The sequence below is a fragment of the Desmodus rotundus genome, chromosome 2 (genome assembly GCF_022682495.2).
Source record: "Desmodus rotundus isolate HL8 chromosome 2, HLdesRot8A.1, whole genome shotgun sequence".
In the NCBI taxonomy this organism is placed as follows: domain Eukaryota; kingdom Metazoa; phylum Chordata; class Mammalia; order Chiroptera; family Phyllostomidae; genus Desmodus; species Desmodus rotundus.
This window is the reverse complement of record NC_071388.1, coordinates 169,075,274-169,090,842: the sequence shown is the minus strand read 5'-3', so window position 1 is coordinate 169,090,842 and position 15,569 is coordinate 169,075,274. Positions and strand designations below refer to the sequence as shown.

At 38.3% G+C, this 15,569-nt stretch overlaps 1 protein-coding gene across 1 annotated transcript in view; it reads right to left on the bottom strand.

Annotated features, from left to right (window-relative positions):
• The window catches only part of ZNF804A (zinc finger protein 804A), a 271,182-nt gene extending 256,478 nt beyond the window's left edge, over nucleotides 1-14,704 (bottom strand). The window contains exon 1 of the mRNA XM_024561578.3: nucleotides 14,594-14,704. Within this exon, the coding sequence (XP_024417346.2) occupies nucleotides 14,594-14,704 (111 nt within the window). The remainder of the gene's footprint in view (nucleotides 1-14,593) is intronic.
• Between the last annotated feature and the right edge of the window lie 865 nt (nucleotides 14,705-15,569).

Sequence of the window (15,569 nt, the reverse complement as noted above, 5' to 3'; positions counted from 1 at the left end):
GTCCCAAAGAAGTCAGACCCAAGGAGGAACACACCCAGGCACATCATAATTACATTACCCAAGATTAAAGATAAAGAGATAATCTTAAAAGCCACAAGAGAAAAGGACACAGTTACCTACAAAGGAGTTCCCATAGGACTGTCAGCTGCTTTCTCAAAAGAGACCTTGTAGGCAAGAAGGGGCTGGAAAGAAGTATTCCAAGTCATGAAAGGCAAGGACCTACATCCAAGATTGCTCTATCCAGCAAAGCTATCATTTAGAATGGAAGGGCAGATAAAGTGCTTCCCAGATAAGGTCAAGTTAAAGGAGTTCATCATCACCAAGCCCTTATTAGATGAAATGTTAAAGGGATTTATCTAAGAAAAAGAAGATTAAAAATATGAACAGTAAAAATGACAGCAAACTCACAGTTATTAACAACCACACCTAAAACCAAACCAAAAGAAAACTAAGCAAACAACTACAACAGAAACACAGAAATGGAGATCACATGAAGGGTTATCAGCAGGGGAATGGGAGGAGAGAGTGGGGGAAAAGGTACAGAGAATAAGTAGCATAAATGGTAGGTAGAAAATAGACAGGGGGAGGTTAAGAATAGTATAGGAAATGTAGAAGCCAAAGAACTTATCTGTATGACCCATGGACATGAACTAACGGGGGGGAATGAAGGTGGGAGGGGGTGTACAAGGCAGAGGGGAATAGAGGGGGGAAAATGGGACAACTAATAGCATAATCAATAAAATATATTTAAAAAAAAAGATGTTCAAAGGTCAAGTCAAAGAACATGTATAAAGGACCCATGGACAAAGGCAAGAGGGGGGTAGGATTGAGTGTGGAAGGTGGGAGTAGGTGGGGCTGGGCAGAGTGGTGGGGGGAAAATGGGGACAACTGGAGTTGAACAACAATAAAAAATAATATTCTATTAAAAAATAAATAAACAATGAGTTACCTTATTGTATATTACATAATAAACTGATCCTTAATGTATTAATCAGAGTTCTCCAGATAAACAGAAGTGATGGTTGGGGAAGGGGAAGAAAGAGAGATTGATTTTAAGGAACTAGGAACTCACGCAGTGACTGTGGGTCTGTGGGTGTCTGTGGGGCAGGCTGGTAGGCTGGACACTCGGGAGAGATTTGATGACACAGCCTTAGCGCAGAATTTTTTCTCCAGGAAACTCAGTTTTTGCTTTTTTAAAAAATTTTTTCTAAAATTTTTATTGTTATTCAGTTACAGTTGTATGCCTTTTCTCCCCATCCCTCCACCCCACCCCAGCTGAACTCACCTCCCTCCCCCACCTCTACCCTCCCCCTTGATTTTGTCCATGTGTCCTTTATAGTAGTTCCTGTAATCCCCTCTCCTCACTGTCCCCTCCCCACTCCCCCCTGACTATTGTTAGATTGTTCTTAACTTCAATGTCTCTGGTTATATTTTGTTTCCTTTTTTCTTCTGTTGATTATGCTTTTACAGCTTTCCATGAGGCATCCTTATCATGGAGGGTCGTCTCACCTATTTAAAATCAACTGATTGTATATGTTAATCACATCTACAAAATATCTTCACATCAACACCTAGGTTGGTGTTTGATTAAATAACAGGTTCTATTCTGGTTAACGTACACAACTAGCCATCACACTCAGCATAGCTCATTTTTCTAAAAATAGTTAAGAAAAAAAGTTTTATATTAATTTGAATATGGCATTGTCATCATGAACATTTTATACATTCAATGTAGTTACATTTAGAAAAGTATATAATTTTCTTCTAAGAGTGTCAAACCGTTATGAAAAAGTCCACAGTAGTACATCAGGTAATGGACTTTGACAATGAGAATTGTGTTTTAATTGCTTATTACCCTATATTATTTTATACTGTGCTAGAAAGTATACTGTAATACATTTACAAAATTAATGAAATCATGCTGGCTGAAAACACTGTAAAATAGTATATATGGTAAGAATTTTCTGAGTCAAGGGGTAATTTAGAATAAGATAAGACAAATAAAATGGTTTCCGGTTAAAGTTTTTAGAAAGGAAAATCAATAAAATTATATTTCTTAGTTTTGGTAGTCACAATTTAAAAAGTGACAAATCAAGATATTCATACATAGTTGCTTCATAAATTTTGACTTCAGTACACCACCAATCAAAACTGCTGTTTTTATTTTTTTCTTTCTATTAGGAGTACTAAAGCTCATAATATACAGATAATTGCCTGCTATAGTCATATCTCAGTTAAACAGAATCATTGGAGGAAATTATCAACATTCTATTATCATTACCATTATTAAAAAAGGTTATTTCCCTATGCATAATACTTTTAAAGAACTATTTTCCAAATATATTCCATGAACTAAATAAACATGTTTATTAGACATATAAATTAAAGAATAAAATTGCATTCAAATTTCATTCTTAAAAAGACCAAAACAATAAGAAGTTACCAAAAATGCCTTTGGCATGAGCGCCAGTTTGCAATTTTAAAAGGTAAAAGTGCATCATCTTTGATTTAAATGTTTCTTTATTATTTTAGTATTCCTAGATATATGATCTGAAAACCACTGTTCAGCACCTCAACCACTATTTAGTAAGCAGATGCTATGGAAAAATACACATATGCCAAAAACTTTTTTGAATACTATTATCTATCTAAAAATTGGTGAAATGAAGGGCATTTGATGTGGAATCATAAAAATGATTCTCTCTTCCATATAAAATTTGGTTCTCTGAATAAACAAGGAGTAGAAAGTGCCTTCATCAGCCAGGGAAATAATGTAATTAAATGAACAACCTATATAACAGTAAAAAAAAAAAAAAGAAGCAATTCAGAGAGTAGCAAACGGCAAAGTGCATTCTTCTTTGAATGGCATTTAAACCCATATATTTTAAAATACATCTTAAAATTGAAAGCAAATGAAGGCCAGCCTTGACATTTTTCTGAGCAGACAAAACCAGTTTAGTCATACAAACAAAATTTAATTTTTTTATTTAAGCTTTCTTGTATTTTTTCCATTACCATTTAGTCCCTTTATAACTAAGCTAGCCTGGGTCATCTCTTGCTTATGCCTCTGCACATCATAAGCAAAATTTGATCGGTTACCTAAGATTGATATGAGGTAACCACTGAAAATTCTAATTATAAACAATTACTGTGAAAATAAACAGCCATTGCCTTCTCACTACATAAGTTGCGTTGTAACTATATGCCCCTGAGCCTCATCCACACTGTGGTTTGAGTGCTCCCAGTTTGCAAACTATCTTGTCATTGTGTGCACAACAAACTTTTACTTATCACTACTTACCAGCATACTTGAGATGCATTGGTTTTACTTGTTATTCCTGATACTCGATAGTTCACAGCATGAGACTTGAGATCTAAAGACCACTCCGATGAAACAGGAAGGTTGGTGAGCAGCCAGGTGTTGTACCTACAGAACCCTTTGAACTCCCTGCCTTCTCACCAACCCTGGAGTTTGAGGGTAAGCTTGCATCTGAGCTCCGCTCTCTGCATTCTGAGCTCTTCAGCTATATTATGCAAAACTGCATTCTGTTTGTGTTTGTTGAAGCTTCTTGTAAATTGCCATATTATCTGTAAGGGCAGAAAACCATGATTCCCTGTGATTCAGGCAGCAGTAGGATTACCAGGCTCACAGATTATTTGTTTTAGATGATCTGAAGGTAGAGGTGTGTTCCAACTGGTCTAAATCTCCTCTCTTAAAATCTCTAGACTCTTATACGTATACCCACTACGGACTAGATTCTTGTACCTTTCTGAAAAACTGGGTGAACTTTCTGATAATTTAGAATTGTAATGGCCACTTTGGGGGAACTTCAGCTTAGATAAATCCATCTTAAGGGGCACCTTTAAAAGAAAAGATTCTAAAATTTTCAGAGACAATATAATGCACTCTTTGATCGATATGCGGAAGGTTCTAAAAACAAAACTCCAAAAAATAGCTATAAGAGGATCCTTACACCATGCAAACAGAAGAAATTGTTAGTGTAGGTAGTTAACTAATTATTAATAAGAAAGAAAGCAAAGGGAATTACACATTGAGCTAAATAAACTGAGGAGCAAAAGCCTGCTTGCTTAGCCAGGAAGCTACAGCATTTACAGACTCATTCATACACTCTGGGAGACTGAATTCTAGGAGCACAGGAAATCTGCCCAGGAGTACTGTTGGCCCTGAGGTACCAGGTTGTTCTGGGGAGCGGGAGAGGTGCTTGGCCACAGAGGCCAATCAATCTAACTAGGGGTGAACCCAGCAGAAGCCCTCGGAAGCTTGGGAAGTCGATTGGTTATTTTGGAAAAGCTCCTAATTTATAACCCCAAGGAAACAAAGAAGCCCCCTCTTTCTCTTCCCTCGTTCTCTCCCCCTGCCTCTCTCCCTCTCTCCCTCTCTCTCTCTCTCACTAGATGACCCGGGCTTGCCCAGTTCGTTCACATGTTTTCTCTCTCACCCAGGAACACATGCAATCATGTGGGGCTAGCAGTCATGTGGGCCTGTAGCAGACTGAGTGGGCTCCCAAAGGACTGAGCTTTAATATGAAACAGAAACTCTGGACACTGGCCTTTGCTTTGTCCTTGCTGAAGACATGATTGGACTTTTTACAAGGGGGGATAGATGGAGGTGGGATATTAGAAACCTAAGGGCAGATTTCAACACGAATAAACCTTACCACGCAACAATCTCCCCTGCATGGGCCCATGATGTTTTTCCTTGTGATCCTATGAAAGAGCCTGATTTCTACTGACAACAAAATCTTTAGCAAAGCACTGGCCATATCTGAGCAGGTAACCCTGACTTAGTCCATCTGCCTTACACAAAATTTGGATCCAACCATTCTTTTAAGTTTTATACCTAGGCATACCTAGAAAATTTTAAAACAAATGCTATCAGATCTCTATTTCTGTTGTGTCTGTCTGTAAGTTTATGTATATGTGCTACAGATATATGATATTTTTCTACCTTCACGTGGTATTACCAAATTAACTTGTAAAGAGCACTATTTAATTGGCCTACAGAAAACCAAGCATTATTTAAATCAAATACACTGTCAGAAATATAGAAACTGACCCAAATGTTTTTCAACTTCATATGAACTATGATAATCTTTGAAAAATAAAAGCTAGTTTAAGTTTGTAGGTTTAATAAAAGCAGGTCAAAAATTCTCAACAAGAAAAATAACAATATTATGGTGAGCCGTTTGGTGTCTAAACCAAGCATGTTTATTAGAAGCAAGTAATTTAAATAAATGTAAATAAGATAAAAGTTTATACTGAGTTAAACTAAATAATTGATATTCAATGAATATCTAAATTATTTTCAAATAAGATAAACATTAAATGCTAAACATAAGTTATTTTTTAATGTTTTATATTGAGACAAAGATATTATATCTATTAATGGGGGAAAAGGGTAACGGGTTTACAGGAACAATTATAAAGGACACATGGACAATAACAAGGTGGGGTGGAAACAGGGGAGGGAGGTGGGGAGGACTGGGGTGCTGGGGAAGGATGGGGGGAAAGGCGGAAAGGCAGAAAACTGTACTTGAACAACAATTTAAAAAAGTGTAAAAAAATAATTTTTTTTTTGGTCTGCCTGGTGTGGCTTCATGGATTGAGTGCCAGCCAGTGAACCAAACGGTCACAGGTTCGATTCCCAGTGGGGGCACATGCCTGGGCTGCCGGCCAGGTCCCCAGTGGGGGGTGCATGAGATGAAACCACATATTGATGTTTCTCTACCTCTCCTTCTCTCCCTGTTTCCTTCTCTCTAAAAATAAAGAAATAAAATCTTTAAAAAATAAAAACAAACTTTTTTCCCACAATGAAAAATTTATTACACAGGCAGAAATAACTCATACAAGCTCCCTATGTAAGTTCCCTAGACTTGGGAAAGAAACAACACCAGGGAAATCCTGTTTTTCATTGACGTCTATGTGGGGAAGGGTGGCCTGGATGTTAGATGCTTGTGGACCGTCTCATGAGTACAGGGACACTGTGAAAATGCTGGCTGAGTTGATGTGTTTGCTACAAGAACCGTGCATAACACACTGTGGCAAAGAAAGCAAATAAGTGGCTGCTGCAATGGGCTGGCCTTTACTGCGGGCAGTTCGGCTGGACAACAATACATAAATAGAGGTTGAAACTCAAATTGGAAAGTTGGAAGAGCTGAGATTACAGAAGGACAGAAGCTGTTCACTCCTCTGCTAGCTCTGGGACACGCATACAAGGTGGGAGAACACAATAATAATTGGGAAATCTTAGAGAGAGCTGTTTTGCAAAGCCTGGAAGGTCACTTGTGACTAAACCTGATTAGGATGCTGAGAGGTAGAATCTCTGGGAAAGTGATGAGAATGAAGAGAACCGTGTTGTGGTGTTGTGGTGATTAATGAGGAATGAGATGAAACAAATGTCCCATGCCATCTGACCCCTAATACACAGGAAAACTTTAAATAGCAATTACCCCGTAATCCCTAAAAGAAAATTACATTTTTTTCTCTGCCTTTTAACATTGTAAATCTTGTCATGTCTTCAAATGTTAAAATGGAGCCCATGCTGGTGAAGCTCAGTGGGTTGAGTGCCAGCCTGTGAACCAAAGGGTCACTGGCTCGATTCCCAGTGGGGGCACATGCCTGGGCTGCAGGCCAGATCCCCAGTGGGGGGCAAACACACATAGATGTTTCTCTCCCTCTCTTTCTCCCTCCCTTCCCCCTTCTATAAAAATAAATAAACAAATAACTTTAAAACAAAAGGCATAATTAAAAAAGATCATAACAGTGAATTGGGTAGGAATTTCTAAAATTTGATGAAAAACTGATAAATTTATAAAACTGTTAACAAAAGATACAGATGAATAAAAATTAACAGGCTAAACCAACTGATGAAGATAATTACAGTGTTTAGGGATTCATTTAAAGTACTGCTGGTACTTTAATATTTTGTTTTTTAGATTTAAAAGACCCCCTTTTCTCCTCTCTTTAAAATTATCTATAACACAGCAACTTGGTAAAGTATTTCTTTGCCACAGAAGTTGAAATATCTTTCTCCTGACATGACCTCTTTAGAATTCAGGAACTCTTATTTAATACTCTTATTTTATGACAGTATTTGTATCTACATAAGTGTAATAAGAGTTATTTGCCTAAGTCCGATGAGAATTTTTTCCCTTTGTAATAGGACACAACGGACAAGTCCTTGGTATGGCTTGTTAGTATCAAGAGCTTTTGAAATTCAATTGGAGATTTCGTATGAAAAGTTCCAGCAAAGCTTATGTGGTAAACACAACTTTTGCTGCATTTGTGTAAATAGGCCGATTTTATCAAAACTAGACTTAATTTGCAAACAAATTAATTTTATAATGGCTATCTTTGATAGAAACAGTGATGAGTATAGAGAGAAATTTTTTTTCCAGTGATACACCTTTATGGATATCAGAGTGTAGTGCTATTGTCTTTGATGTTTTGATTTCTACCTGTAAACTGGACTGAATCCTAAATTCTTCAGATTTCCTCCAATACTTGGCGAGGCCTCTCTGAACTAACACTTCCAATTTTCTCCCACTATTTTGACTTGGAATCACTATGAAGCTACATAAAACTGCCCTTTACTCAAAGTCATGCAGACTAAAGCTGCACAACCTGACATAAACTTTTGAGAAGTCACCCCAGCAGCTCATATGTGGACAGTATCCATGCCTGCTGTTAGGTACCCACTCAGAAAGACTACCAGGGACATTCAAACCGCAAACCAGAACAATCTGTCTGGTAGCCACGGCTTGCCCTCACTCCATCTGAAAATGCTTCTAACCTGACATCTAGAAATTTTCTCAACTGGCTGATCTCCAAACTCAGAAACTGAATGTATAATTTGTTCAAACTATTAACCTTTGTGTTCCTTCTGTTTCCATAGAAATGCCTCTCATTAAATTACCTGACTGATCATGTTGTATAGATACGGCTTAATTTAGGTGGAAGCTTACCTGCAACACAGCCTCCTGAAAGAAAGCATCTTCATGTTCATCCTGTCCTAAGTAATCATGAGGATGTGTCTGCTAATGCATCGTGTTATGCTTATGTAAATAACTTAAATAATTGAAATCCAATTACACATTATCCAAATAATTGTTGATTGACTTAGAAAGGGGAAATCTGAATCTGATTATAAACCATCTGAGTTAATTAATTGATTAAATCTTGACTCCTGGGAGTTTCTGCTTTGGGGAAATTGCCAATACTTGGTTATTGTTCTCCTTACAATCATCATATTAACCTGTCTAGTGCATTGTGTGCTCTCAAAGGATTTAAATGCCTGCAGGCAGCCACTCACATCAAAGGTAACCATCAAGATCAGACAACTGGATGAAAACAACAATAACCACATAAATGATGAAGATGGCAACCACATGTCATTCCTGTTTGCCTATGTGACTAATGGAAACAGCAAATGTGTGATTCTTTAGCTTGACTACATCACTGGTGATAAGCAAGAATACTGCTATTCTAGTTGATCATTCTCTCAGTTGGCTGAAAAAAATGACCAACATGGGGGAATAGTTAAATACAAAAACAAATGGAGACCAGCCTTAAAAATACCCTGAGCAGACAAAACCAGTTTAGTCATACAAGTGTGATTTGGCTTATTCTGCAAGACTAACTTGAGCTGGATCATTTCTTTCTTAATCATAAGCAAAACACGAACTCTTTGCTAAGGTTGATATGAGGTAACCACTGACAATTCCAGTAGTATAACCAATCACTGTGAAGAATAAATACTCACTGATTTTTCACTACATGGGCTGTTTTATAACAACATACTCCTGAATTTAAAACAAAATTCCATGTTTTGGTTTGAGAGTTCCTGGTTTGCAAACTATCTTTTTGGTTGTGAGAACAATAAACTTTTACTAATTTCTACAGCAGATTCTTGAATAATGTCCATTCATTAAATGCCATTTTGTTATAAACACTGATGAAAAATTCAATCAATCAATCAATTATAGCCGGGGCCATTGTCTGTGTAAAGGGAGTACATTCTCCCCATGTCTGTGTGGGTTTCCTCCAGGTACTCTGGTTTGCTCCCATTTGCCAAAGATGTGCACATCTGATGACTTGGCATGTCTGAATCATCCCAGCCTAGGTGAGTGGAGGTGTGGGTGTGAGTGGCCATGAGGCACATGCTCTCCGTGTGGGGACCAGCTCCATGTGCTGAGCTACCAAGAACTGGAATAAGTTCTGGCCAATCGGCACCCTGAACTGGAATAAGTGGGTTGAAAAATAATGACCTTACTTGTTTTTAATTTTTCTTAAATGTATGTATAGGTCACATTTATTCCAACATTTAATGTTAGAAGTGTTTTTTGGTCTTTATTGAGAGGTTTGGTGATGGTTTTGTGACCAAAAATATGACATATGAACATAACTCTTATTTACATAAATTAGTCTATGGTGAAATTGGTTTCATTGAACACCCTTTTGTTTGAGGTTGCCGTTTCCAAGAACTTACGGACAACATTAAGTGAGGACTTCCTGTACTTCAAAGTTACTAGTTTTAGTTCTGTTATTTCTGAACTTTTAATACATGGTACACACTGAACAAACTACTTCAGCAGATGAATTTGACCTTGAATACAACCATATGAAATCTTTCGACTAGATGGTTCTCTAGGCTCTTACTGATCAGTAAAAATGTAATTGCAGTCATCAATAACCTAGAAAATGCTGGTACAGAACAGTGAAGTGAAGACAAGATATTATAACACTATCTGAATTATAGCTATCAAAAACAACTCAATATTTCATGAACTAACAAGGTATGTTGCAGTCATGGGTATCACTTGACAATATTTGCCTTAAAATATTGCTTAAAGTTTTAGTAAGTAATAACATAAATAATTTAAAGTTATTTTCCTTGCTTGAATAATGTGTTCTGAAAATGCACAAGCGGCAAAGTTTTGCTAAAAGAACAAAACAAGTATAGCAGAAGAATATACAACACCTTACATTCGGAAATGTGAGACACAAGATGATCTCTAATTCTGAATGTACAATAGTTTAAAACAACTTGGAAGAATAGATACTGACTGATTACGTGAACAAGTTTATAAAGTAGGAAAGATTGGACATATATTAGGATATTACCCTAATTCACCCTCACCCTTGACCTTAGTTGAGGATATTAATCCAACAATGACAACTTTTCATCATCACTTATTCCGCAATTGGTATCTTTAGTCTTATGTACAATCTTAAATATGACACATAAATGGGTTTCAATGAGTGGAGGAACCTTTCAAATTACACTCCCTAGGAAATGCTGAAATGCATAAGGGAATGACATAAAAATAATGTGATATTAGGTAATAGTAATTAGAACTAAAGGACATATAATAAGTTTCAAAGACCTTACCTAATTTTTGTGAGTTCCTGTATACCCAAAGGAAAACCCCAGAATATTTTTATACTTTTCAAAATGAAACATTTTCATATGAAAATGTTCTGAGTGACGTGAAACCTGCAAACATGTCAAAATTTGTGAATACTTTTTCAACACATTAAAAATGAACATGAGCGTCCCTGAATACAACCTAACACACACTGTTTAACACAGAATACTTAGCACCGAGCCTGTGGTGCCTAGAATTGGGCACCACAATTGGGTACCTCAATAAAACTGAATAATTCAAATGTATTGAGAACCCATTAATAAATTAATTCTAATTTCTTGCCAAACCTGGTACTTAATATATTGGAAATAGAGGGCAGCCTATAGAAACAATGCTTAGGCCAGACAGATATTATTGATGTTTTCATATTGGAAGACAAGAAATGAAATAAATTTGAGTTCAAATTATTTTTTGAATCAGGTACTATTTCAAAGTACCTGGAGGCAAATGGACAACTAGAATGTTTTCAAAATATAGGTGACAGCAATACCATCTTTTTATCGGTATGAATGTTATCATAGCAATTCCTACAAAATCCATGTTTAGTACATAAATTATAAAGAAGATACATCTGGAATTAGGAAATCTGCATTACAATATTGATTCACTGCATGACTGCTGAACCACCAACCATGTCTTCTGAATTCCATGCTCAATAAAACAGACACAAAATACTCTTACAAGATACAAAAATGCTAATCAACTAACAGAATGTAATGAACAAAATGGTAACGATTTCCAAAATTCCAAAGGCAAACCCTAAATTCTGTATTAAACGTGATTAGAGTATATTTAAATTCTGTATTAAATATATAACATACATTTAAATGTTTCAAAATACATAATTAGGACAAAGAAATTTTGTGGATCAATTGCAAACTCTAAATATAACAAAATGTCTTTGTCCAGTAAACAGTTACATACTAAATAGTAGTTTGCAAAAATCTAAGAAAAAGAAAAATGAGTATGAGTGAAAGGTAAACTTAATTCATTCTTATTAAACCACATGACTTATTCAGGATATTCTAAATCACTAGTTAAATAATAATTTATTTCTTATTCCAAGGAATTAAAACTATATCACAAATATGGTGCTATGTATAAAAGAAATCATGAAAAGCATAATGACCTTTCTCTTTGCTTTAAGACATTGCAAAACAGAAATTTGCATATGTTCAGTTAAAATTGTCAAGAGAAATGTACTTAAAAGCCCAGAATAGGGCCAAGATTGACAACAGACCATTTTAAGCACTTTAAAAATTTTTTTGTATGAGTGGCATAGTATGACCTATGGGAAGGACTGTGTATTTTGATAATCTCCTCCATGTGAGTGGCAGGGTTACATTCTGAATTTAGTACTACAAACAATTGATCAAAGTTTATGAAACTTTTGTTTTACTCTATAAGTAAGTTTATTCTTTAAGTAACTTCTAATTTCATGAAATATTATTGTAGGAACAGTTATAGACCACCTTCTATCAGTTCAATGATATTTTGAGGACTATAAAATCATTTTTTAAATCTAAATTTAAAACTTTTCAGAATATCCATTAGTTATCCAGTGATTGAAAATAATTAGAAATTATTCGGAAAAATTATAATACCTTTTCTCTAAATGGTTTCACATTGTAAGTTGTAATTTTCCTGAAAAAAAAAAAGCACTGGGAATATTAAAATCCTTTTAAATTAATATGCATTTTAAAATGCAAGAATTAGATGATTTTTAAAAGAAAAATTTCAAAATATGTGAAAATCAAATAGACAAAAAAGTAGAAAAGATCTCAATTTTTATTCTGTGAGACAGAAATTAAAAATATGATGATCATAATTCTTATTTGAAAATGTACAAAATATAGCATATTTACAATTTTAAGGTAATATTTGTGTTTTTTATAAGGTTATTAATTCTGAGAAGTTTCAGGTTCAGTTTTCTGGTTTTAGCTTATAGTAAGTTTTCAGTAACTATGAATGTCTATTAAAGAATGTAAGAATGTTTATAAAGTATAAATGCTCTTTAATAGAAAATGCATTTATAAATATATTTAGAATCTGTTATACTTAAATAATAAGCATTAATCTCATTCTCTTCAATAACAAAGTCATCAAAAGGTATACAAAACAAACATTTGACAACTATTACTTGTAAAGTGATAGTTCCAAACATAGTTGGACCATACATGAAAATCTACATCATTTCTGTTAGTGTAAATTTCTTACACAGGAAATACAAACTTGCTCAGTTTATGAACATAACCTGAAAGGACTAGCTACGAAGTTCTGATAAGTCCTTTTATTATAATTAAGACAAATATGATAGGAGCTAATTCTAAACCTTCTTATCTCACTTTGTTGCTTCTGACACTCATAAAAGTAGCTGCTTTTTCACACCTATTTTAGTCCCAAATCAAGGCTTTAATCTATTCTTTGTTAATATCAGTGATATTAACTAAAAACTAATAAAGAACTAATAAATTTCAAACCCACAACAAGCAAATAAGCATAAGCAAGTTTAAACATTGTTAGAAACTCAAGGTTGATTTAAGCATCAAGATTACCATAATGTTTGTTTCTATGAACTCTGCTGTGCAATTTTATCACCAATAAAATGAGATCTTGTTTTCACTTTTCCCATAAGTGAAACTTGATTTTAAAAGAAAGGTGGAACATAGTTTTTTTAAATGAAGGATTTTCCCTAAAAATATTTACTTTCCTACATGTTTGAGCTCTCTACATAGAGCTAGAATAGTTCTTTCTTTTGTCCAACAACAACCAACAATTTTATCCAGAACAATAATAAAAAGCAACAAACTATCCCTCCTTCTTTGCATCTTAAATGAGCTGAGAGGAATGGCTTAACAGATTCATGGGAAAAAGAAAAAATAAATCAAATGCATGATATCAATGTCAGAATTCACTTAAAACTTCTGAGGAGAACTTTTTATTCTTGGAAAACACATAACAGCATATTTTTTAAAAAATTATGTGGAATCATTTTTAAGACATGCAAAGAAAAATAAAGAATACTGTATTTGAATTTGGACTAATTGAATATGTCCATAAACTACAAAAAAACGGGGTTGAGGAGAAGGGGTGCTGCTTACTAAGGGTCCCAGACTTCAGTGATACACACATTTGCATATTTCCACCTTATTCTGGCTCTACTCTCTCGGCAGTATTTAGCCTAATGAGCCTTCTCTTTACTTCTTCTTTTCTTTATTGACGTGTATACTTCTCAGAAGATACCGATACATGGGAGTCAGTTCTGCAGGGAGGTTTTGTAGCTAAGAGGGGATTTGAAATTAAGTTAATAGCTATAACCCTGCAGTGTCTCAAAGCTCAGCACATCTCCCACCAATCAGGAGTGCTCTTCCTACTAGGATGCTGAAACATGTAGCTCTGTGGTCCAGTGAGAACCTCCCAGCGACTGCACGGCTTCTGTTTGTCTAGCATGTTTCCTAGTGGCCCTGATTGTAACCCAAAGCTCGCCTCTCACACATCTCTGAGCTCTTTCGAGCGTATAGCTTAAAGTTGATAGCTTGGGGAGTCTCGAGTCACACCGTCAAGCTTAGTACGGACAACTTCTCACGAGAGAAGTTTGCTACCAGTCCTTCAGGGGACCGCCGAACACAAACTCCTCCTGAGACCATCACTCAGTCCCGCCACTTGCTCCACGCCACCAGCCACAGGGCTCCCTGCCTCCATCAGAGACACTCACATCCTCGTTCACCTTCAGCCTCGTAAGCCGAAAGATGTTACGGGGTTATTTGGGGTTAGGGTTTTCTCCTCTTCTTTCTTAAGAAAGAAAATTGCTGGCACAATTTGCTTCAAATGAGGAGGCATGGTGGTAATCTTCAGCATTATGGAGTGAGGTGCAGTCCGGAGCGTTGGCTAAGTGTCAACCACAGCCGTGGACCACAGCGTCCCTAAGATCCCTGCCTTTGCTACACCTAATCCTCACCGCACGCCCACAAGATAAATAAATGAATGCATTATGAATCAAATTGAAAACCAGATTGAATCGCAAAACCTTCAAAATCCCTCAGGAACCTCGATCCTCTAATGCCCTCTTAGGAGAGAGACAGGGAGAGGAGAGGAGAGGAAGGGAGAGGAGAGGAGAGGAGAGAGAAGAGAGAGAGAGAGATTACCAGAGTTTTGTTCCCGTTCTTGCTGAGAGGGCCCCGGAAAACTCCCTTGATGTTGCGAAAGTGTCCGTTGCTGAGATGCGTGGAGCTGATGACAATGTAGTAACACTCCATGGGGCAGCCGCCGCCTCTCCCAGCGCGGCCGCCTCTCCCACCGCAGCCGCCGCTTCCACGCGCCCTGTGCCCGCCGCCGCAGGGCGCCGGAGCCCGGGGAGGCTGGGCTGGGCTGGGCACCCGCCGGCGGGGCGAAGCGCCGCGTCGCTCGCACGCCCTGCGGAGACAGGCTCACTACACCCCTCTGCCGTGCGCGCCCGGGCTCCGCCGCCTCCGCATGCCCGCCGCGCTCCCCCTCTGTCTCTGCCTCCCTCCTAATTCGCCTCGGGGCGCTGCGCCCCGCGGGAGGCTCGCGGGCGGGGAGGGGCCGGCCGGGCTGCGGGACCGGGCGGAGCGGCAGTCAGTGCGAGCGCGGCGGCCGAGCGGAGCGGGGCAGCGGGAGCCGCCCGAGCCGCAGCGGCGGCAGCGGCAGCGGCGGCGGCGGCAGCAGCATCCCCTGCGCCCGGTGCCCGCACTCGGAGTTGCTGCCGCTGGCAGGCATGAGTGTTATTATAGTGCGCGGCGTTGCCGGTCCATCGCACCGAGCCAATGGCAGGGAGCCACTGGGCTGATACTGAGAGCTGTCAGAGGAGTACATCTGTCACCGCCGCCTCCCCCCGCCCACCCCCGCCGGCGCCGCCGCGGCCGGGGCCGGGTCGCGCGGGTCGGCGCGCGGGGAGGAGCGCGCAGCGCTAGGGACGCCCCCCGCGCGGCGCCGCGGCCGCACAGGGCCCGCGACCGGAGGCTCCGCGGGCCGGAGGCGGAACGGCCCGCCACGGAGGAGTGGGAGACTCCCAGAAGGTGGGGGCGGAGGGGGAGACGAAGAGACAGAGATTTCCAGCCTGGCAGTCGGGATTGGGGGAGGCGGCGAAGGGGGAATAAATAA